At 48.3% G+C, this 22,862-nt stretch overlaps 8 protein-coding genes across 8 annotated transcripts; 2 read left to right on the top strand and 6 right to left on the bottom strand.

Moving 5' to 3' along the window:
* Positions 1–284: 284 nt before the first annotated feature.
* N7469_011003 (MCM DNA helicase complex subunit MCM5) lies at positions 285–2,649 on the bottom strand (the record flags this gene model as incomplete). The annotated part of the gene is made up of 4 exons (XM_056649908.1): positions 285–780; positions 841–2,243; positions 2,304–2,430; positions 2,513–2,649. The coding sequence occupies 4 exons, from the start codon at positions 2,647–2,649 to the stop codon at positions 285–287; spliced, it is 2,163 nt and encodes a 720-aa protein (XP_056497039.1).
* Positions 2,650–3,134: 485 nt separating this feature from the next.
* N7469_011002 (vacuolar protein sorting-associated protein 54) lies at positions 3,135–6,508 on the top strand (the record flags this gene model as incomplete). Its single annotated transcript, XM_056649907.1, has 3 exons — positions 3,135–3,288; positions 3,411–6,258; positions 6,313–6,508. 3 exons carry the CDS (start codon positions 3,135–3,137, stop codon positions 6,506–6,508), a joined length of 3,198 nt encoding a protein of 1,065 aa, XP_056497038.1.
* A 526-nt stretch (positions 6,509–7,034) lies between these two features.
* On the bottom strand, positions 7,035–8,231 carry N7469_011001 (NMT1/THI5 family protein; the record flags this gene model as incomplete). The annotated part of the gene is made up of 3 exons (XM_056649906.1): positions 8,176–8,231; positions 7,929–8,100; positions 7,035–7,856 (listed from the first exon to the last, which is right to left on the bottom strand). Exons 1-3 carry the CDS (start codon positions 8,208–8,210, stop codon positions 7,035–7,037), a joined length of 1,029 nt encoding a protein of 342 aa, XP_056497037.1. The 5' UTR covers positions 8,211–8,231.
* Positions 8,232–9,238: 1,007 nt separating this feature from the next.
* On the bottom strand, positions 9,239–11,620 carry N7469_011000 (Glycogen synthase; the record flags this gene model as incomplete). The annotated part of the gene is made up of 4 exons (XM_056649905.1): positions 9,239–9,380; positions 9,456–9,651; positions 9,733–11,095; positions 11,159–11,620. 4 exons carry the CDS (start codon positions 11,618–11,620, stop codon positions 9,239–9,241), a joined length of 2,163 nt encoding a protein of 720 aa, XP_056497036.1.
* Positions 11,621–15,057: 3,437 nt separating this feature from the next.
* Positions 15,058–15,380, top strand: N7469_010999 (uncharacterized protein; the record flags this gene model as incomplete). Its single annotated transcript, XM_056649904.1, has 2 exons — positions 15,058–15,150; positions 15,210–15,380. 2 exons carry the CDS (start codon positions 15,058–15,060, stop codon positions 15,378–15,380), a joined length of 264 nt encoding a protein of 87 aa, XP_056497035.1.
* A 486-nt stretch (positions 15,381–15,866) lies between these two features.
* On the bottom strand, positions 15,867–16,252 carry N7469_010998 (CVNH domain-containing protein; the record flags this gene model as incomplete). Its single annotated transcript, XM_056649903.1, has 2 exons — positions 15,867–16,057; positions 16,120–16,252. The coding sequence occupies 2 exons, from the start codon at positions 16,250–16,252 to the stop codon at positions 15,867–15,869; spliced, it is 324 nt and encodes a 107-aa protein (XP_056497034.1).
* A 1,739-nt stretch (positions 16,253–17,991) lies between these two features.
* On the bottom strand, positions 17,992–20,029 carry N7469_010997 (STE20 family serine/threonine-protein kinase; the record flags this gene model as incomplete). The annotated part of the gene is made up of 4 exons (XM_056649902.1): positions 17,992–19,524; positions 19,590–19,757; positions 19,839–19,906; positions 19,981–20,029. The coding sequence occupies 4 exons, from the start codon at positions 20,027–20,029 to the stop codon at positions 17,992–17,994; spliced, it is 1,818 nt and encodes a 605-aa protein (XP_056497033.1).
* Positions 20,030–20,551: 522 nt separating this feature from the next.
* N7469_010996 (FAD-binding oxidoreductase) lies at positions 20,552–22,242 on the bottom strand (the record flags this gene model as incomplete). Its single annotated transcript, XM_056649901.1, has 2 exons — positions 20,552–20,584; positions 20,644–22,242. The coding sequence occupies 2 exons, from the start codon at positions 22,240–22,242 to the stop codon at positions 20,552–20,554; spliced, it is 1,632 nt and encodes a 543-aa protein (XP_056497032.1).
* Between the last annotated feature and the right edge of the window lie 620 nt (positions 22,243–22,862).

The following is a 22,862-nucleotide window of genomic DNA, read 5'->3' as shown; positions in this document are numbered from 1 at the left end:
TACGATACTATTCCCTGCCCGGCAGTCCACATTGTAAATACTTCGTTACTATGTATGATATTGCACTAAAGTCTGTTACTATACTATGAATTCCAAGTTGAATATACTTTTAATGTATTTGTTCTTCCTAAAGATCGCCGAATAACTAAACATCTTGCACAAACACCGCTAAACTCCTATGCCATCGCAAGGCAAATGCCAAGATTGAGTGTACAAAACCATCACCCATAACGCGTACAAGGGATATCCCAAACCAACATGTCAGATTCATCACATACGAAAGATTATGCCTGGTTACGGTAGATCTGGGATCCACCAGACCGAATTTGTACCGTTTCACGCCGTTGCAAGACAACAACCGCACGGTTAAGGGCCTGCTCCGAGTAACCCTTGCCATCCACGAAGTCACGACGCAAAGTAGCCAAGCTCGTGCTCCATCCAACGGGTAAACGGCGCTTGAGCTCGTCCTCAATTTTGCTAGCCTCCTCCATAAGCTCCTTGCTGCCTTGCTGGCCCTCGCCTTGGGTGATAGCATCCATGGTCGAGGCCAAGAAGAGACGAATCGCTTCATCAACATGGGCTTCAGTGGCAATAGGCGAGAGAGATAGCTTGGCCAGGGACTCCGTGATACGGACAATGGCTTCCAATTGACGCACAGTGATGGGGATGGAGGAGCGGTTGTTAGATTCAACCTCAGCTCGGTGTACTTGCTTGCGGATGGATACGAAGTGGGAGGATAGCTTCTCAGCAGCCTCTGGTGAAAGACGAGGAGCACAGCGGCTGTAATCATGCTATTAGTTTCCAATCGATTGGAGTAGCGTGTGTCAATAAGGAACTTACCTGCGGCAGTAGCTGATATAACGTTTCATCTGATCCACCGGAATTTCAGCCTCAATCTGCTCTTCAACACCACGACCACCCATATGCACACCCATAACGTGGCGGGCAATATTCTCATCGCGACCACGCTCATGGTCATCACGCACAATGAAGATCATATCAAAACGGGAGAGAATGGTAGTTTGGAAGTCAATGTTCTCGCCGGGGGTTTTCAGATCATCGTAACGACCGAAGATTGGATTGGCAGCGGCTAAGACGGAGGTTCGCGAGTTGAGAATGGTAGTAATACCAGCCTTGGCAATAGAAATGGTTTGCTGTTCCATGGCTTCGTGAATAGCAACACGGTCCTCATCACGCATCTTGTCGAACTCATCAATACACACAACACCTCCGTCAGCCAAAACCATGGCACCACCTTCCAGATAGAACTCCCGAGTGGCTGGGTCGCGCTGTACAGAGGCCGTCAGACCGGCAGCTGAAGAACCCTTACCGGAAGTGTAGATAGCGATGGGAGCAGCTTTCTCAACGAACTTCAACAATTGGGACTTGGCAGTACCGGGGTCACCAAGCATGAGAACGTTAATATCACCACGGAGCTTCATGCCATCGGGAAGGATTTTCTTTGAGCCACCCATCAGAAGACAGACGATGGCTTTCTTGATGTCAATATTTCCGTAAATGGATGGGGCGATGCTGCGCGCCAGAGCATCGTACAGGTCAGGTCGGCGGCTAATCTCCAAAAATTCTTGTTCCTCCTCCTCAGTGAAGACAGAGTTACCCTTGGCGGTCTGATCAACGTCCGTATTGAGACCGACGGCTCGTAGATACGGGTTGCGGATTGCCACTGCAGCCTCTTTCTTACCACCCTTGGCTTGATAGATAGAGAAAATGCCCATCACGGTACAACGAGATCCAGGTACAACGCGGTTGGCTAGATACCGATCGGCAGATATCAAGACGTGACGCGGCAGCTCACCAACTGGGACTTGATCCGGGGCTTCTTGGAGTTTGAGCACCTGCTGGTCCACGAATTGACACTTTTCATGGTATACCACGTATGGATCCAGCGGACATTGCTCGCCGGGTTGATCGCCGGGCTCTTTGGTGCGACCGCAACGGCGTGGGAGAGAAAGTCCCGAGAAGCCACCGTCAACATGAATATTTTCGCTGTGGTCGCAACTCTTGCAGCGAATGTGGACCGTGGTCGCCTTGGATGAGATTGTAGATGCGCCGATCACGATACCCGGGATTCGGACAAGATGAGAGATATTGGTGGCATTAAGGTCACGGATTGAAATGTGCGATGCTGAGGAGTGGAGGAGGAGTTGGTGGGAAGGGAGCTCAATATCACGCTGACCAGGGAAAACAATTCGGCGAGTGCAGTCCAGAAGAGCTAGCTCGAACTGAGTGAATAGTCAGTCAGGATTTACGCGTGAGAAGAATAGTTGCGATGGTTCTCTTACCAGGGGAATAATATCGGCCGGCTCGGTGGTCAGTTTGTGGGCCAGCTCCTCGTTATAAGAAATCAAATGCGCAATGTCAATATCGCAGTAGTATTGCTTCACCAACACATTCTGGCGTAATTGATCTCTACAAAATGATTAATATGAATCTTCAACATCTCCGTCTTGCGATGGACCCCCTTCTGGGAAAATGCAGGTGGGATGTGTACCTGTAGATAAAAGCATTATCCAGCTGGAATTCGAGAACAAAATCCCTCAGTTTATTTTGGATCTGACTGCGAGACTCATCAGCACCATTGGTGCTAGGAGCGAGAACGCTCAAAGTATAGGGAGTGCGTCGGTCCATGGCGTTGTTGAGGGTTGGTTTTGATGTGGTGGTGGAAGACCCGAGCGACTTGAAGGAAAGGGAGAACTTTTGGTGGATGGGGCAGTCGCGAACGCGTCGCGAACTCGTTGCTCTTTCCCTTTTTACGCGTTAAGTGGTTTCTGCCTGGGTAGAGGGGCAACAAGGCAACAAGGCGGCAAACCCCATGGACCGCTTACACGTGACTCCATTCGGCCAAGCGTGTTTCCCGATTGGGTGGAGTTGCGCATAGCGTTGGAAACAAAGCCACCTTGACTACTACAACCAGTTCAATCCTTGACTTCTGTGAACTTTGTCGCGCGAAGGGGACCACCACGTGGGAGTTGGCAACACCCAGCTTAAGTCGGCGCTGGTAATCCTGGAACCTGTCAGTCAAGGGGCCAATCTGTCATGATCAGATAACTCCGAGCTTCCCCAAACGATCGACTTCCGGTGGCCGTCGCATCCGCCTTGCGGTTGTGTACAAGATGGCGTCAGCCAGTCCACGCAAGTCAATTGATAGCCTGGCATCTGGTGTATCGACCCCTGCTTTATCCAACTACTCAACACCTCAGTTGGAGTCTCCGCGGGTTCCCCCTCAGCGGTACCCCCCTGAGGAGGGGATCTACTGCGAGCTCGATTGTGAGCATTGGAGGAATCTTGGATACCTCCCAACCCCATGGCTCGATTGCTGAGTCTGGCCAAAATGGTATGTTATCTATGCCCCTAACCTATCGAATCTTGACCGGCTCACCTCTTCGCAGCCATTTCGACCCTCCTCCAAGCACCGATAGTTCGCACCGGCTTGACCCCTCATACTGCCGTTTCCTCAACCGGATACAAGCCCCCGTCATCTCGAGATATTCCGCCGGTCACACTGACAAATATCGCTCATGTGGACTCCAAAGCGTTCCAGCCTTACTTGTCGCAAGTGGGATCCTTGTACGATGTCTTCCAACAGTCGAGAGAAGGCTCCAACGATGACAATCAGCAAGCGCCAGGAGTGAAGTCACCCAAGTTTGATGATACAGACTCTTTGATGCCATGGAGCCCCGAACGGAGACTGTCAACAGTGTCAACTAGCTCTCGACCCACCTCGCCTTATAGCCCTCGGGGTCGACGTTCGTCAAGTGGCCGAGGCCGTGGCCCTGCCGTGACACCTCTATCGACGATTCCGCCCGTTTACTTCGAAGAAGATTTTCACCTTGAGAATCCCCGCACTTTCGATGTGATATCGGAGAAATCGGAAGTAGTTCGACCTCCCCGGCCCCCAATCAAGGATGACAAACACGCCAACGGCGGCGTCCCCGAACCGGCTCTAACAGGCAGAAAAGCACTAGCGACGAATGCTATTCTACAGGAAAAGCTCTCCTGGTATATGGACACGGTGGAGATACATCTCATTTCTTCTATTTCTACTGCATCGAAATCGTTCTTCACGGCACTTGGCTCATTACGAGAATTGCATGCAGAAGCGGCAGATTCAGTACAACGCATACAGGTATTGCGACGGGATTTACAAAAAATCGACAAGGAAATGGCTCTTGGTGGGCTAAAAATTGTAAATCTGAGAAAACGAAGAGAAAATGTGCGTATGCTGGCAGCAGCAGTAGCTCAGCTTCGTGACGTGGTTGGATCGGTTTCTCGATGTGAAGAACTGGTGGAGAGGGGCAACATTGAAGTTGCTGCCGACGAACTTGAGGAAGTGGAAAAGTTGATGGCCGGCGAGAAACCATCCAGTCAAAGCAATGAGGGTAATGAACAGGATCTTCCACGCCAAGCTATTGATCTTCGAAGACTCAAAGCTCTAGATGGGGCGTCAGAGGACCTCTCACATTTGAGGCAACGGATTGGAATGGGATACGAAACTCGATTCTTGAATGACTTACTTGGAGACCTAAGAAAGCATGTGGAGAGTGTGTCCTCAGATATTACTCTGCAGCGTTGGGGTGCCTCTTTCCAGCGCCAACGTGGAGGACAACGTCCAGTTTCAATGTTGTCACCAGCATACATGAACATTGATAGTGAACTTCGAGCTCAACTTCACACCCAGCTCACTGGACTAGCACGGGCTCGGTACACTACACCAGCAGCTACCTCATTCAAGAGCGCAGTCTTGCGCGAAATGAAGGGGCTCATAAGAAAACACCTGCCTAGCTCCAGCGATGATGATAACGAATCGATGGTTTCAGTGTCTACGCACAATGATCGTCAGCGAAGTCAACAGGAGAAGTCTTCTACTCTTGCACGTAATTTGCGCGCTCTTGACCCTGAAGATGCTTATGCCATGCTGGTTGGAATTTATACTGGAATTAGTGAATCTTTGCGTCGGCTGAGTGTTCAAGTCAAGATTCTTTTAGACATTGCCAGTGGGCTAGGGAGTTCTCCCGTCAATGGAATGAGATCCCCACCTCGAAGTCCCAATCCACAAAGCCTTGACCAGGCTACGAGTGGGTCATCTGTTTCCGCTATGGCCCAAGATGAAATCCTGCAGGTCTTGGACATGTCGAGCCTCCTTGGCCAGGCAGTTGACATCGCCCAATCGCAGATTACGAAGGTTCTCAAGGTCCGCTCAGAGCAGACAGCGCAACTCTCAAAAGAAGAGTTCTTGAGATACTTCACACTCAATCGGCTTTTCGCTGATGAGTGCGAAGCAATCTCTGGGCGAGGCGGAACCGCACTCAAGACGATCGTCGGTAACCAGATCCACGATTTCATTAATCGCTTTGGTGATTCACAACGTCATCACATCGTCAAACTTATGGATGCTGATCGGTGGGATGCTCGTGACTTTGGAGATGATGAAAATGTCATTCTTAAACGCATTTTGGATGCAAGTACCAAGGATATTGAGGCATGGGTTGAAGTCACCAAGATTTGGATACCGCAGGGTGAGACGTCACCAGCCAAATCTTCCGATGGCGACTCTTTGGCGAATGGCAACGGCAAGGACAAAGTGCGCACCGCGATCATCGATGATCAAAAACACATCCTACCTGAGTCGGCAATGGCTATGATGCGTAGCATGGAAGAGTTTGAATACCTGATGGCGAATATTCCTAGCATGATCCAGGATATTGCTCCTCAGCTTCTTGAAATCTTGAAGCAATTTAATTCTCGTTCTGCTCAGCTTATCTTAGGTGCGGGTGCTACGAGGAGTGCTGGATTGAAGAACATCACGACGAAGCACCTTGCTCTTTCTTCGCAGGCGTTGAGTTTTGTCATCGCTCTTATGCCTTACGTGCGAGAATTTGTGAGACGTCATGGACAGTCGAACCAGGTTATGGCCGAGTTTGACAAGGTCAAGCGACTCTGCCAAGAGCATCAAACCCAAATCCACGAGAAGCTCGTGGATATCATGAGCTCGAGATCATCGGTCCACGTAAACGCTATGAAGAAGATTGATTGGGATGCAGAGAAAGATTCCACAGACATTCATCCATTCATGGAGACTCTAGCCAAGGAGACGGGCACACTCCACCGCGTCCTGAGCAAACATCTCCCTGATATGACGATTGATATGATCATGGGTCCAGTATTCAATAGCTACCGTGACCAGTGGGCGAAAGCTTTCGAAGATGCCAACGTCACTAAAGAGTGTGGGAAGAAGAGGTAAGTCTCAGTAGAGTGAATGTCTAGTCTTGACCAAAATTAACAATTTAATAGGATGCTACAAGATGTTGAGCACTTGCAAAGCAAACTGAGCAAGATAGATGGATCAAAGGAGCTGACTGACAGATTGCTTGAGATTGTCCAGTCAAAGACCATCGCCACGCCCACAGAAGAACCAGAGAAGGAGAAAGAGAAGGCCGAGACCGAGGATGACAAAGGAGATCAAGAGAAAGCATCAGATGCTGCTTGATGAGACGTTTTTCCAAATTCTGGCCTTTGCTTCGCTAAGCAACCAAACTACCATACATAATTTTCATACACACTTCCATGACACCCATATCGTGGTTTTGGCAGCTGTACAGAAAGCCTTATCATTTGTCTGATTCAGCCACATATCACCCATTCCATGAGATGCATTTTATAGATAGCCTGGCGTTGCCTTGTGAATATCATTGGAACAGTTCAGCAAATTCTCAGACGGGTACTCCTTCCTCTTTCAAAGTAGTTAAGTTCACACTCGCCTCTAAGATAATCCTCCGTGCTCATATTCCATTTGTTACTCCATACCCTGGAGTTGGATACTTCTGGGTTAATTCAGAAGCTTGAATTCTGGGGCAGTGCTAGTATTATACCACCCCGAAATACTCTACAATGCACAGCACGATACATTAAAAGGTTGATTCATTCGAACAATTTCTTCATTCATGGTAAGCTAGGCTAAAGAGTGATAGATGCCTGCTCATATACTAGGATTAATTCCCATCTTGGTTCAACTTCTAAGCAGAAGCAGAGACTTCAAGACGCTTGTATCCACCCTTGGAAGCAACCTCCTCTTGGAGCGCAGCCATACGCTTCTGGTCTCCAGTAGGATCAGTTGAGTCCGCATCCAGAGTCCATCCAAGGAAACTGTTGGTGTAGTTGGACTCGAAGCTATCATCCAAGATACCGAGACGCTTTCCGTAGTTAGTGACCTTATTCCAGTCACGAGGGACATTCTTCAGATCACGGCTGAAGTAAGCGAACGAGCGCTCGAAGATCTTGCGGTTGACGGGAGTCGCCATGATAGGCTTGACATCAATGTATTCCTCGTAGGTCTTAGCCGGATCAGCGAGGACATCATCCGTAGCACGCTTGACAGCCCGCATGAACGCCTTGACCTTCTCTGGGTTGGCGGCAATGAACGCGTCATTAGCAATGTATAAGATAGAGCAGAAGCAGCAGCAGCCCAGCTCAGCGAGTTGGTCGATGCGCAGCATCTGAACGTCAGAGCGAGGACGTCCCTGTTCGGCCAGCCACTCGGCCAACTCGACCATTTGGACGTTCTCCAGACCAATGCCGGCATCGATGTCACCGCGGATAATGGCCTTGGTGACGTTCATACCGCAGCGAACGGCGGTGTAGTCATCCGTGGTCATACCGTAGTACTTGGTCAGCTCGTCGATCTGGATCTTGCCGAACTCGCCGACATATCCGATACGCTTGCCCTTCAGCGAGCGGAAGTCCTCGGTGATTCCGCTGGATTTCAGGTAGACAACACCAGTGAAAGGTTCGTCCAGCAGAGACCCAATGGAGGTGACGGGGAAGTTGCGAGCTTTGGCCTGTATTGTGTATTAGTAAATATTCACAAGATCCTCTCTCGAATTGAGTTGATATTATGAGGAAATACGAACCGCAAGAGTGTGGATCATGGCCTTGAAACCCATGTCGACCTTGCCGCTACCGATGATCTCGGTGACATCGGAAGGGTCATTGGGCTCCAACAGGGCAACCTTGAGGCCTTCATCCTTGAAGTAGCCACGAGACTGAGCGAGGTACAGCGGGGCGTGGTACGGGGTGGCGTGCCTAAAGAGACTTAGCCGGTGTCTTTTATACAAAGAGAAAAGAGATAGATAGAGCTATGAAATGCTGTTAGCATACCAGTTGGTCAGGAAAGTAATCTTGTCGGTAGCCATTTTGACACAACAAGAACTGTATGTACTTGAGGAGGTCAGTATCCTTGCGAATAGGCATCGCATCTGTCATGAAGAGAGAGAAATCGATTCCAAAAGGGAGTCAAGTCCAATCATTTCCAGATAGAGCAATGCAAAACACCAAGGAGGGGGGAACAATCAAAGTCACGCATGTCCTTTCGCTAGTATTATCTAGATCAAGTTTTGACAGTATAATCTCAGAACTACCGTCTATCCCTTTTGCATGAAGATGAAGAGCAACAATTGTTACAACTTCAGATCATCAAACCAAAAGAATAGAACGGTCGAACACCTGTCATGCGTGCGCTGACTGTTATACCATGAACAAATACCTTGATCCACGATGATCATCGTAGCGAGAATCTTGTCTGCCCCTAGGAAGCTCCGAGAGCTTCCCAGGCAATGGAGACTAGGACGTACGCGACTCCATTTTGGAGAGTCCTACCGAGTAGATTCGTAGCGTGACGGTAAAATTGGGTGAATAGTTTGAATTATCCAAAGTAGATGAAAATAGAGAAAAGAAGAAGAGGAAGAAGAAGAGGAGGAGAGGAGAAGATGGAGGGGTAGAAATACGTAAAGGTGGGGTTTCTCCACGGAGTGTGTTCATTATGACTGTACGCCACGAAAAGGGCTCACCGGGAAGGAAATGGGTTGACCAACGAAAATAATAGAAGATTGTGATTGGATTGGATTTGTTTTCTCCATTCAAGCTGCTTCCTGTACTAGTACAGCTCCGAAGCCAACCGGTCTCGGTTATTACATTTACATTGTACATCTATGGGAGTAGTTATGAAGTATCAAGTAGTAGACAGTGACGGAATGGCATTTCTCAACTTCTGTTTAAAGCATGGCTCCAAAATGCATGTGAATAGAGACACAGATTACAATGACCACTATGGACGGAATGCGAGTTTGCGAGAGATGAAACAATCAAGAAAAGAAGAAAGAAAAGAGAAAGAGAAAGAAATCACCAAAAGGACCCTGGAGGATCCACCGTAAGCTCCGAAACACTAAGACTTGGCCGGGGGACTGCCCTCCGCTGCTTGTCCCCCATTGATCGAGATGCTATCCAGTGGAGACTGTGGACGATCACCGGATTTGCGAGTACGGAGAGTCAATGGGAAAAAGTGATCATCCGGTTCTTCCTCCTCACTACATTCACAGATATTGATGTTAGCTAAGAAGCGGAGAGCATCTTGGAGATGATAGTACACAGAAATAACTTACGGGAGCTTCCAGGCAATATAATCCTCAGTACTCAAGCCCTCACGACCTTCCTGCAATGATGCAAAATCACCAGGAGTCATCATCCCAGATCGATCCCGGGGTGAGCCAGGAACCGATAAAGGTCGGGAGATCTTCTGGTCAGTTCCGCCGATGATGTCGAAGTAGTCCTCAGCTCCTTCAAATGAAGAGGGATAGGCTAGGATGGACAGCAAAGTTAGTACTTTGGCTCCGTTTCTTAGGGTAAAGTCGGGGGGGGGGGGGAGTGGAGACTGCATACCTCGACGCAGAGCCAGCTGGCGTGCTTTGACGTATTCCAAGCCCATTCGCTTCCAGTCCAGAAGATCGCTCAGTCGCTCAGTACGGTTCCGTTGGTTAATACGCTGACGGCGACTCTTGAGGGTGAAATTATACATGAAATCCGTGAGTTGGTTGACAGAATCATCCACGCCCTTGGAACGACGGTCAACAATGTAGATTCCGTAGTCCGAGGAATTCTCAATAAGCTCTTCCATGTAGCATCCAAAGCCGGACAGATTGGTGGTGATGCTAGGCACACCCATCACCGTGCATTCTGCAGGGGTATATCCCCATGGCTCATAGTATGAAGGGAAAACTCCCAGGTGAGTACCGCGAACGAAATCATCGTAGTCCAGGGGCAGAACAGGGTTAGAAGAATTCAAAAATTCTGGGTGGAAGACAATCTTGACACGGTCATATTCGTTGTTGAACATCTCCACACGGCGGATCTGGTTTAAGATCGGATCTTCGTGGTCATTTACCATGTTGTGTGTCACGATCGGGGGTAGGCCATGACGCTTCATCGCAAACAGGCGACGACGTAGCAATACGCGGTCTTGACTGGTAATCAGGTCTTTCTCATCGGGCATATTGTCACCTTCCTTCCAAGAGAGGCATCGTTCATACATGCGTTTACCGATGCCCTTCTCGATATTCTCGATCGTATCGCGAAGCGACTTGACCACAGCTTGGCCTTTGAGAGATTCCACCGTGAGGGATGAGGTCTGCGCAGGCATAATGATGAAAGCGACTACAGTCATGTCTGACCCACTGGTCTTCAGACGGTGATTCAGACGGGCCAGGCCCTCGATGAACATGTCAACACCCTTATTGCGGAACTCGTACCGACCAGCGGTGAAGAGATACAGTGTCTTATCCAGATCAAAGTTGTTGTGTCCGTAGAAGTGGCCGCGCACAAAGTCATTGATCTTCTCCTTGGCCTGCGAGTGCAAGTTTTGGAACTCATGCATAGCAGAGAACTTCTTCACATTCAGACCGTTGGGCAGGACACCATCGGGTTTTCTCTTAAGTAAATGCTCACTTTCAAAGGCCGTGATATGAGAGACAGTAGTGAAGACATCGGCGCTGTGGGCAGCGGCTCGCTCGATACAGTAACGATGGTAAATGCCGCGCTTTCCAGCTTCAGCGTCCACATCAAAGTACTGCAGGTTGTTATAGAAATCGACGGAGCCCGCACAGAGGTAACGACCAAGTAAGGTAGCATGGGTCGTGAAGATAGTGGTCAAATCCATGTGACGCTTCTTAGTCAAAGGTAAGGCGACACCAGCCAGCCATTCGTGGAAATGAGCCACCACCGCGCGACGACGCTCATGAGCAATGTACTATAGACATGGTCAGTATTCCACCAGGATTTATGTAGGGCTGTAATTGGTATCAGGACATACCTCGCCGAGGAACCAGGCCACGAGGTATCCAAAGACGATCGCCTCGTTGGTCTCATGATCGGCATCTGGGGACGGGATGCCGGAGGTGTTCCACAGATCGCCCTTCCACTCGTCGAGCCACCGGTATCCCGTACCGGTATTGATGAGAAGTACTCGGGGAGCCCCCTCAATTAGCCAGCGACCGTAGACGATCTCAATGCCTCTTTCTGCCATGGACTGAATGGTTTCGCGCATGGCCGGGCTGGCGGGAGTGAGCTCCTCGACCTCAACAGCGGCCGAGTTCTTGTTCAGAGGACCAATCAAGGTATACCGCTCGCCATATTCCGCCGTTGTGACGGGTGCTTTCGACTTGAGGACAGAGTAAATGCCACCAACCCGGTTGGCAACCTCCGTGGCGACCTCGAAGAGCATATGGTTACGCACATCGCGCTTGATGGGCTCGGTCCCGTTCTCGTCCGCCATGACAGATGATCTCAATCAGGTCAACCGGATGAACCCAAGACAACTCGGAATCGACAGATCTTAAGGTAATTCACTGTTAGAGAAGAGTTAGAGAAGAGAGGAAATGAGGAAGAGGGGGTGCAAAGAGGAGGAGAAGGAGAGGAGCTTGGGGACCGGTCTGTGCGGGGTGTGCTTCCCCAGCCTCCACAGCTTTCGCTTTTTGCCTTCTCTCTGTTTCTCTCAACACGCCAGAAAATTTTTCACTTTTAACTCACCTGGCCAGACAACAGGGGGGGCAAGAAAAACGGGCCGAAAAGAAGTAAAAAAAGAGGTCCAAGCTGAGAAACCGGTGTTGAGGTAGAAGCTAGCGCGGTCGTCAGGGGAGGAAAAGGTCTAGCGTCGCATCAGTTCGGGCGGGCCTGGCAGCCGGAAACGCGGTACGACTTGGTTGTTCCGAGTTGGTCAGTGCAGGATATCTTTTGAAGAGATAGAGTCTATTGTATATTATTAAGAGCTAGATCTTCGTTGGTATTATCTCTAGAATGTAAATAGAATATGATTACTGAGGAGTGGTGGATTGTCATAACTTGAATATCATACTCCACCACTAGCTACAGTGCATAGATCCTGCGCGCACGGTATGTACTTCCATTTACTACTAGTAAATAGCTACAATACACGCCACCCTCTTGACAATGATTTGCCTCCATTTATCCTCAAATGACCCCCTCCCCTTGATTCCCATTGATTAACCAACCTTTCTTGCAGACGCCATGGCGTCTTCAGACTGCAAAGATCATCCGGGGAAAAGATGGCTCGATGACATCATTCTCCACTTATCTCCGCAAAACTTGGGAAAGTTGGAGATGTTGGAACGCTGCAAACGTGGTTGGTCAGGTTAGTAGCCTTTGAGCACTTTGAGCACTCAACTAAACAACAAATTAATGAAAGAGACGCCAGGGAGAACACATCGGTAGGTCAGCAGTGTAATAGATTACACCACTATAAGGGGGGAAAAATGCTTTGTGGAACACCACTCAATGAAAGTCAACGCCATAGTCATACTAAAAACCGTTGTGTGATTGCAAAAGGAGGTGAAGATGAATTAGTCCGGAAAGCAAAGAGTAAAGATCCTCATGATCAGTCACTCGAAAAGTACTTCATTGATGGATTGAGATAATGATGAGATCAAAAGCACGGCAATGCTGCCGTGCAGCGAATGGCCATGGGACTCAATGTCATTGTCGCGCAGAAAGGAGTTTTGTTTCAAGGTTGAGGCTCTTCCATTTTGATCATTTATAAATGCTTCATCCATCCCTCTGCTTTTATCCTGCTGATATTGCACCCAGTGCAAGATGGCAGCCCCAGAGATCTGGGAAAGCCGGCCTGGCGCTAGCACTAACCGCACAGCATATACTCCACTAAATCTTGTTCAAGACTTAGCTTGCCGCGTAACCGAATGCTTCTGTCTCTTTTCTCATTGGGTATCTGGACTGAGCCGCAGTAACTCATCGGACCCAAGCTCAGATGAGGGTGGAGAGCAATATGATCAACAGGAACGAGGAGCTCGAGGCCACCCTTATAACCGTGGGACACATAGGAGATATCCCTTATCTGCAGACAGTCTCATCCATGTTCAACATCCCGGGTATATTGTTTTAGGACCGGTGAATAGATTCAGAGTAATCAATTCGGTCTCATCGGAGAGCTCTTCGGGGAGTTCTTTAGGAATCTCAACTGTCATGAGTTTCGACACTTGTCCAGTCATTCCCGAACTTGTATTTGCAAGATTTGAGCTGGACCATTTTGCCGATATAGCATCATCAGAGTTGGCCGGAAATTGGCAGTCTCTTTTAGATGAAATTCGGCATGCAGCATCGCAAGATAACGATGAAAGGGAAGATAGTCAATCTTCGGCCATCAGTGAAGAAACTCCACCCCGTGGACTCTCACGATCGGTTTCACCGTCATCCAGAGTGGATGAATTATTTATTTTTATGCCGCAGCGTTATTATTCTCATTCTCCTTCCCCTGCAATCACACAACAATTTTAATTTTAACTGTTACGTTGACTTTCATAGCGTATGGGTTGACAAGCCACAAGCGCACCGTATATCCCGAGTAGGTAAACAATGTTAGTAACTTCGGTACAAACTTAGCCAGACATCTTCAAGTTCCAAGTGTCTTCATACTTATTAAACATCATTCATATCCGCAAAATCCTCTTTTCCCTTTTTCCTGCTCGCACATAGATGCACCTGGACAATACATGACTTGTTATGGGAATCAGCTGCTATTTAACTTGGATGGCGGCTCTTGCTACACTGAACCAACTTCACTGGGCGCAGTATGAAAACACTCGAGGAGATCAGCGTTCTTGGTTCGTTTTGCTTGGTAGAGGTAGTCTTGAGCGCCGCCCCCTCAGAAGAGAGGAAGTATAGCCGGTCGTCAATGTCATTTTTCTATTGATGGTATTCAATCCTTGCGCATCTAATGAAAATTTCCCGGGGGGATTGGAAAGTCTAGCCGAACTCCAAAGAACTTCTTCCAGCAGCTTTCAAGTTTCAAGTTTAGAAGCTGCTGAACGAGATGATTTACTACTTGCCTAGTGTGAAGGATTCGTAATATATCTGGTGGCAGAGAGTTCTCGATACACCATCGAGAGGAAGTACATTGAAGTTGACCTATCACTCCGCCCTTCAATCTAATAAGGTACCTAAGAATACTCCCCTGGATATACCTCTATAGAGGCTGAAGCAAGTCGTAACTTAATACTGCAAGCCATAAGAATAAGGCACCGAGGCTTCCAAGCCTTAACCATGTACAGATAATATCACCATAATCTTCACTGCGCGCGTGCGACAAGCATATACAAAGATTGGAATAATTATAAAATTGAATATTCAATTGCCAAGATAGACTTCTTTTATAGTACAGTAGCAAAATTTAGACGCAACCTAATCGGATTCTCTGTTGCCACAACGGTGTTCTGATCAACATACAGTACGTACTCAAAATTGTCGTGGTTGTTCCGCTCTAGGAATGACGTTCTTGGCAACGCCGGGACACCATCGACTTCAAAACCAGCAAGTGAAACATCCGAATTCAACAATTCCTTCTAGAACATACTTCTGAAATATCGTGTCCTTTCTATCTCATGTCAGTCAGACCCTCTTCCAAGTTGATATCTTTTTTGATTCACCAACAATCGAGCTTGTTCGTCGATGAAGTCATGTCCCCACAATGACTTCATGATGCTGTCACGCTACACGATCTCGATATCTCCAAGTATTTATAGGCTACGAAGGATGGCAATTCACTTTCAATCATTAACTATCATCGATTTGTATCAATTGCTTTAAAAAGGTTAGCTTCTGACTTTGCAGATTGCTGCGCACCATTCGTTTCTTAACTTTTGTCCTCAGTCAATCCTCCAATTCCACATCTATACATTCACAATGGTTCGCGGCGCCGAGTACGACAACGGTATCCCTCAAAGCGACAACGCTATTGAGAACGGCCCCAACAAGGCCCACGGTGTTGGTGCTGCAGTACGTTAATCCTACTCGTCTCGCAACTATCCCGAAAATTTTTCTCTAACAGCCAACAGGACGGTCCCCTCGACCGCAAGGTTGCCCCCATGCCCGCTGAGACTGGATCCGGGCGCGAGGTTTTCAGTGGTCAAGGCAGTGCTGGCCCTACCAACTCTGGCAGTGGAAAAGGCGGCCATGAGCCCAAGACCCTTGGCCAGAACAAGGGCACTGGCGCCCAGGGCGTCTAAATTAAACCTGAACTTTTAATATTTTCATTTCCATCGTTTGACATTCGATATACACCCCTTCTGACAGGGTGTGCTTTGCAAGAGCAAAGTGGTACGAGAACTACGCATCATGGAACTTGCGGAGTTAATGGATATTTTTTGGCCTTGTTATTAGCATAGCTTATGAATATCAATGTGTACACTATCATTATCTTGCACGTAATCCTGAAGTTGTACTAATGGTCAATTACCAGTCATAAATGCTTCTCATCAAAAAAAGTAGTAAGTTAAAAACGAAGAATATGTCCCTACTAGGCTATCTAGGATCTGCTTGTGGCCTCGCTACCTCGTAGCATACTGCAACGGTATATGTATCCATGTTATGCTCAAAAAGTTAAAATACTGCATGCTCCCTTCGATCAAGTTTCTATAAAGGTTCCAACACAGTAAGTCAAGTGGGGGAATTGGCTAGGTTGAACGTTCATTTCTTATCACTCTAGTGGAACACTATGCGAGGAAAATCAAGGTACCGTTGTCGTTTCCAATCCTCTCCGCAAGGTTCAAGTCAGCCTCTACCTCCTCGCCCTCCACGTTGCCTAACTTTGCTCGAAGAATTGGGTTCTCCTCATCCCCTTCGGTGTTGAGCTCAATCTCTTGCGCACTGTCGGCAAAGTTCTCTCCTCCCCACTCGAAAGACCCTATCCTATATGTTAGACCATATGCTCCAAGCAAGTTAGACAAAGCAGAAAGAAAGACAAACCATCATTATTGCCAATGTACGCGTTCAAATCCAACTCTGCATCCTGCTCTTCACCCTCCGCATCATGGAGTACGGCTTTGAGGATATGACCATCTTCTAGCTCGTAGCTAGCGGCGGATTGGTGGAAACTCATGGTTCTGCGGGAGGGTTGGTTGTGTTTTTTTTTTACTTTGAGTAGTGAATGATAGATTCATGTCCCGGAGGCTGATTGCCCTTTTATAGATCAGAGGCGCTCATCCCGACCCATAGACAAGACATCCCACTGCAGCCCAACTTCTTGTCAAACACATGTCTCCAATTCATTTGTTATTAACTAACCATGCTGATATGGACTGGGTGGATGCAGCTGGTGCAAGCGGGGAAAGAGGAGCCTGGGTGCACAGAGGACAAGCCCCAAGACTGTACTAAACCATCACTCCACTCTTCGTAAGCGATGAGGGATTTGTATCTGACGGAAAGGCCTCGGTTGCGAGAGATTTGTCAATGCACTAGTAATAGATATGTATAGACAGAAGCTGCAATTGCTACAGTTCTGCTATAGGACATAGCAGATGTATAGATGGGGATCGCCAGATATCGTGGCGCAGGATGTAGCCCTAAATCTAGTTCTCAGCCACAGAGGCAGAAAGGACGTGATGTTACACCGTATCTGTATGCCAAGTGCATTAATTCTGAAAGCCTTCTCGGAACGCATAGAAATGCTGGTGCCTGGGAGAATCCTGCGAGTTTTCCATCTGCACAAACGGTCATCCGCAGGCTACTCATGCAGCCCTGTCTAAATGGCGTCTTGGCAGTATCTCTTTCGTGGCGTCGATCTCCACATGGTATGATTTCGTTGATTTCGTTGCCGGATCGATTCTATTCCGCTGTATGATCTTGATCAGTTCTAGAATCTGCCACCGGTCACACCCTCAAAAGTATAACAGAATGACATAGCAAGATTCGGGCATGTCTGTCTCCGCTGGGTAATATAGGACGGCAGTTGAGGTATAGGTATAGCACTGATCTTGCACTTATAGTTGAGAGATTTTGCCAGGGACATATATGTCATACCTCCGAGGTAAGGCCGAGTCGGTCTCACGATATTAAAATCACGAGGGAGTTGATTCCTCTTGTCGTTAACCCATAGTAGGATTAAGTTTAACCCTGTGCGTGAAATGAAAGAATATGGAAGCGGGATATGGCTTGACATGCTTATTTTGACTAGCCGCTTCGAAATATCCAGTTGTTCTGCACTGGTGGCAGCTACCTAGCTGCCACCAGTAGGTAGGTATTATAAGGTTGAAATTTTACAGTAGAGCATATCTACGAGCAGGAATCTGAAAGGCCATAGAATACTCAGTTATATGCATTTCCATCATCGAATTGAGTAATATTGCACAGCTCCACCGTCCCTTGCAGCACAATGCAAGGAATCATGGAAATCAAGAAAAATGTGCAAGTAAATGACAATAGCACCAACAAAGCTATCTATCAACAAGAGAAATAGAAAAAAAAAACCCATGAGTAGGTAAGGTCGGATCTGTCGTGTCACGACCAACATGAAAACATACACGGCAAGCCCATAGCTCCCAGAACAAACAAAATGAACAGATAAAGTAGTCGAAAAAGAAAAGAAAAGATTATTACGCCAGATCAGAAACTCCAGGTCTCGTTTCAACGGGGAAGGTAAGTCGTCAACCGGATAGAAAGAATGGACACCAAGGATGCAAGGCAATATCACAAGTGAGCGCAAAGAGGGGGTTATACAAGAGGTTCAAAACGCCGGGAAGTGGTCTATACAACGAATGTAGGCAATGACACGGAAGGAAGAAAATTGGAAGAGCAAGATTTGAGTCGAGAGGTCGTCGAAGGGAATGAGAATCCACTCATTTAAAAACCCCATCGATTGCGAAGTCCCTCAGCCCAACGGTTGTAAAGTACATCCGAGAGCTGTTTAGTATGCTCCATACCGGGCACTTGCTGACCAGGAAGGTTGGACAGGGGTGACTGAGGGGGAGGTTCGGTTGTCGATTGACGACGACGGTGGTGACTCTTGAGATGGGGGTTGTTTTGTGCGAGCACCAGTCGCGGACGTGAAGGGGAGTCCGGCTGTGGTGACGATGGGACCAGACTCGTGAGGCGATGATCTGCTTGCAGTTTTTCGTTCATGACCCGAACAATGTGGTAAAGCCCCTCCGGATCGACCATTTCCAGGTCGCTCCAGGCCTCGGCCAGCCGAGAAATCGCATCTCGCTTCTCGCCATCACCGGTGGTAGAAAGAACCTCTTGGCAAGAGTGGCCGATCGCCTTGGCATACGCTCGTCGTCCTAACTGAGCTTCTTTACTCGGGTTAGGACTATCGGTAGAGACAACCTTGGGGCTTGCGTTTTCGTCGACACCGGATGAATTCTTTGGAGGCACTTCGTTCGATGATACACGGTCGGATACACGGCGAAATTGACGGACAGTCGAAGGGCTGTTACCAAAGCTCAGATCTAAGCCTAAGGGTTGCTTGATGCCGCTTGATCGTCGCTTGGTATTGGCACGTCGAACAGAAGGGGATCTTTCGTAGCCCGGGGTTCGGCGAACTGTTGAATTTGCTTGGTGCTTCGGGGGCTGTGGTGGTGCTGGAGAAATATGCAAGTCCTCCATCAGTTGAGCTGGATCAGCATCATCGTCCTCCTCATCAAGAGTGGTCCAGTCGGTGCCTTTAGGCACCCACATGCTTGGGTTCTTGCTTGGAGTTTTCATAGTCGGGGCTTTAACGGTGTCGAAAACCCAGTCATCCTCATCGTCCGCAGGAGGTTTTGTCATAGTGGTAAGAGTCTCGGCGTAGTATTTGAGATCCTTAGTGAGGCCTCGGCCACCATCCCACTCTTGCTTGCGTTGAATTAATTCCTGCAAAGCTTCAGTCTTGCCAGCATTGCGAATGAACTTGTGTTTGAGTAGTTCCTTCGCACTGGGTCGACGCTCCGGATCCTTTGTTAAACATTGGGCGATAAAGTCCTTAAAAGTGCTGCTATACTCGGGTCCCTCCAGTCGTGGAGCAGGATTCTTTGGGATGAGGAAAAGCACTTTCATCGGGTGTGTGCTTGCATGTGGGGGTTCACCATTGATCATCTCAATGGCAGTAATACCCAGCGACCAGATATCAGCCTTGAAGTCATAACCAGCCTGCTGGATAACTTCTGGCGCCATCCAGAATGGGGTACCGACGAAAGTATTACGCTGGGATTTGATGTTGACCAGTTGCGCTGCAACACCGAAATCCGCCAACTTCACCTTTCCAGTATTCGAAAGAAGAACATTTGCGGCCTTTACATCACGGTGAATTTTCCCCTCGGTATGTAAATAGTCGAGACCTTGTAGAAGTTGTTGACAGACAATCGATACATGCGCTTCATTGAAAACTCCGGGTTTCAGCTGTTGGGTACGATTAGCAAGAAGCCTCTCAGCCATTGGGCAGGGATCAGGGATATTCGACGTACCAGGTCAAGACAAGACCCACCCCCTAAATATTCCATAACGATCCATAGCTTGTGACCTTTCAAAAAGCTGGCTTTATATTGTGTAACGAATGCGCTGGCGCAAGTAGCCAGGACAGAAATCTCTTGCTGGATTTCCTGGATATCGTCTTCGCTGGACTCTAAGTCGATCTAAATGAAGAAGCCGAGGTCAGTTGGCCGTTCCGAGCAAAATATTCATCTTGCCTTTCATTTGAACGGAAGGATGCATACATGTTTGATTGCGACAATTTCACCATTGGCCTTGTCAATTGCTTTGTAGACAGTGCCAAAACTGCCACCTAGTAAACAAAGAAAAACACCGGGTCAGCACATGACATCCAAGATGACAGGTTAAAAAAAAATTTCGACTTACTCCCCAGCTCCTCCATCATCTGGTAACGGCTCGCCATGTCGTCCGCCATGGCTGCGCAACGATCGGACTAGCAACTCCGGTCGGGCAGGGCTGCAACGAGGGAATTATCGGGGTTCACCCAGGGGGAGAAATCCGATGAGCTTGAGCTTGCAGCTTGAATCCTGTGGAAAGAAGCTCTGGAATCCGCGATTGCAGTTGTCAAAGAGAGGAATCCGGACAAGTTAAAGGGGTGGAGCATAGAATGGCCAAGCTAAACAAGAGCTTCGTCTCACATGGCAACCGATGGGGGCCTGAGGCAGCAAGTGGATAGCACACTAGGCCAAATCGGGATTAGTGTAGAGCAAGGGTCCAATAAAGTGACCAGATGATCTATTTAATCATTTAGTTATTTAATTATTCAGTTATAAAATAGTTGTGGGCTAGGATGTTATTTAGTTAATTCCAAAGAAGAGGAGAATACATAGGAAGGTGGACCCGATGAAGACAGGATAATCACTGTTCATTTGTTTTACACTACGAGTGCATTTTTGACCTGGGTATATACAGAAATCGTCGCCCCCCCCCCCCGGCTCTAGATGTATTTGTAAGGGTTCATGATGCCGTTCTAAAAGTCAAGTTAGCAACAATCTTCAAAATAAGACACGCATAGATAAATCTACTCACCGGGTCATAGAGGTTCTTCAACTGCTTCATCAACTTGACCATGGTCTCATTTTGACTGTAGCCAATGTACTCCCGTTTGGCAATGCCCAGACCGTGTTCAGCACTGATACTGCCCTGGCGCTTTTGGATCCACTCATATACCCAAGGCTCGATGGCCTTCTCGACCTCCTTATCGTATCGGCGGACAGCAACATTCAAATGAAGGTTGGAATCACCCATGTGCCCGTAACCAACAACAGCACGGACAGGGAAGGAGTCATCATCACCGACGAAACCCTTCTCGGTCAATCGCTGCTTGCAGTCCTCAACCAGCTGATAAAGCTCGGATAAGGGGATCGAGACATCATATTTGTAGGTACCACCCAGGTGGCTGAGGGACTCGGTAATACCCTCACGCCAGCGCCAGAGAGCCTGGAATTGGGTCTCGTCTTGAGCCAACACACCGTCGGCGACAATGCCCTCGCCCATGACATTCTCGAGGAAGGTCTCGAGCTTCGCCATATCGTGCTCAGCGTTAGATCCACTAGTCTCGATCAAGCAATAGAAGGGGTACTCTCCTTCAATAGGCTGCTTGTTACCAGTGGAGTCTTGAACCAGACGCTGACTGCGGCCATCCATCAGCTCGAAAGCGGAAAGAATTTCAGAGAGCTGGCCCTTAGCCTCAAGGTAGGCCCGCTGAACCTGCTCGAAGCTTTCCAGACCAAAGTAAGCCACGTTCACGGCCTTAGGGCGCGGGGGACATTGAATTGAGACACCGGTGATAAGACCAATGGTACCTTCGGAACCAATAAAGAGCTGCTTCAAATCGTATCCAGTGTTGTTCTTGCGGAGGGTAGAGAGAGCATCAACAATTGTTCCGTCCGGCAAGACAGCCTCAAGACCCAGCACGCTACCGTGCAAGCTGCCGTAGCGCAACAGACGAAGACCGCCGGCATTAGTCGACACATTGCCTCCAATATGGCAGGATCCCTTGGCACCCAAGTCTAAGGGGAAGAGGTGGTCACGCTCAGCAAGGTACTGATCAGCAACTTCGAGAATAACACCAGCGTCCGCAACAAGGACACCAGAGGCCTGGTCGAAGGAGCGAATGTTGTTCATGCGCGAGGTGTTGACCACGATCTCATCGAAGACCGGGATGGATCCACCAACCAGACCAGTGTTTCCACCCTGAGGCACAACAGCCAACTTATTCTCATTACAGTATTTCAAGACCTTGCTGACCTCCTCGGTAGTCTGTGGCTTCAGTACTAGGCGCGTGTGGCCGCGGTACTTGCGCATCCAATCGCTGTTGAAGGGCTCAATATCGTCGCTCGCATCGGTCGACACGCCATCAATGACGGCTGACTGTGAGCCAAGAAGCTCCTTGAAATATGTGACATGCTCGGGAGTGAGCTCGGCAAAGTTAGGATTGCGCTTAACGTTGGGGTATGCGTCGCTGGTGAACTTGATCTCTCTATCGGCCCGAACAGTGGAGCTGACGGTGAAGCTGCGCGCGGCAATGGCCAGAGGTGTTTGAGTACAGGTCGGGCGGAGGGCGATACGAGGCCGAGGCGCTCGTGCTCGTCGTAGAGCAGCAGAGAGATTCCGAGCACCGGACATGGTGGATGAAATAATACAACGGGTAGAACAAGAGGGGGAGAGCAAAGAACCAAGAAGATAACAATTTTCGGGGGTATGAAATTAAGGGTAGGTTGAAATTCAAGAGTGGAGCGGCCCGTCTTGGATCGGCCATTCTCAATCGTCGGGTTGATTTTCCACTCGGCGATTTTTGGCAATTCTTTTTCCCCGTCGAGAATTTGCCTACGATCTGTTGAGGAGTCTTTTAACATAGGTATTTTATGCACTCAATCATTCTGTTTATTTTTCAAATCTTTTCTCTTCTTTTTCCGAGTACTCAATTTGAAGTACGACTCAACATACATACTGAGATCGGGATAACCTTTAGCCGCAAACATGAGCCACAGCGGTCTTTTTTTTGGAGCTCAATATCGCATAGATATTGTCTATCCATATAAGTAGTGTAACAGTTATACTTGGATATAGAAGGAGTATATATCCGAGCCTCAATATAGACCTAGACAGCCAGCTCGTTAGTGCACAGTCCTTTCTTAGTCGCTGAGTAATAAATAACTAACTACTACCTCTCCATAGCATAGAGATAGGGTACTAATATCTACGAAATACCTACTATTGTATACACTATCCATCTACGTGATCTA

This window comes from Penicillium citrinum (assembly GCF_028827155.1).
Source record: "Penicillium citrinum strain IBT 23319 chromosome Unknown utg000009l:1.0-4274883.0:1.0-4276374.0, whole genome shotgun sequence".
In the NCBI taxonomy this organism is placed as follows: Eukaryota; Fungi; Ascomycota; class Eurotiomycetes; order Eurotiales; family Aspergillaceae; genus Penicillium; species Penicillium citrinum.
This window is presented reverse-complemented; position numbering and strand designations above follow the sequence as displayed.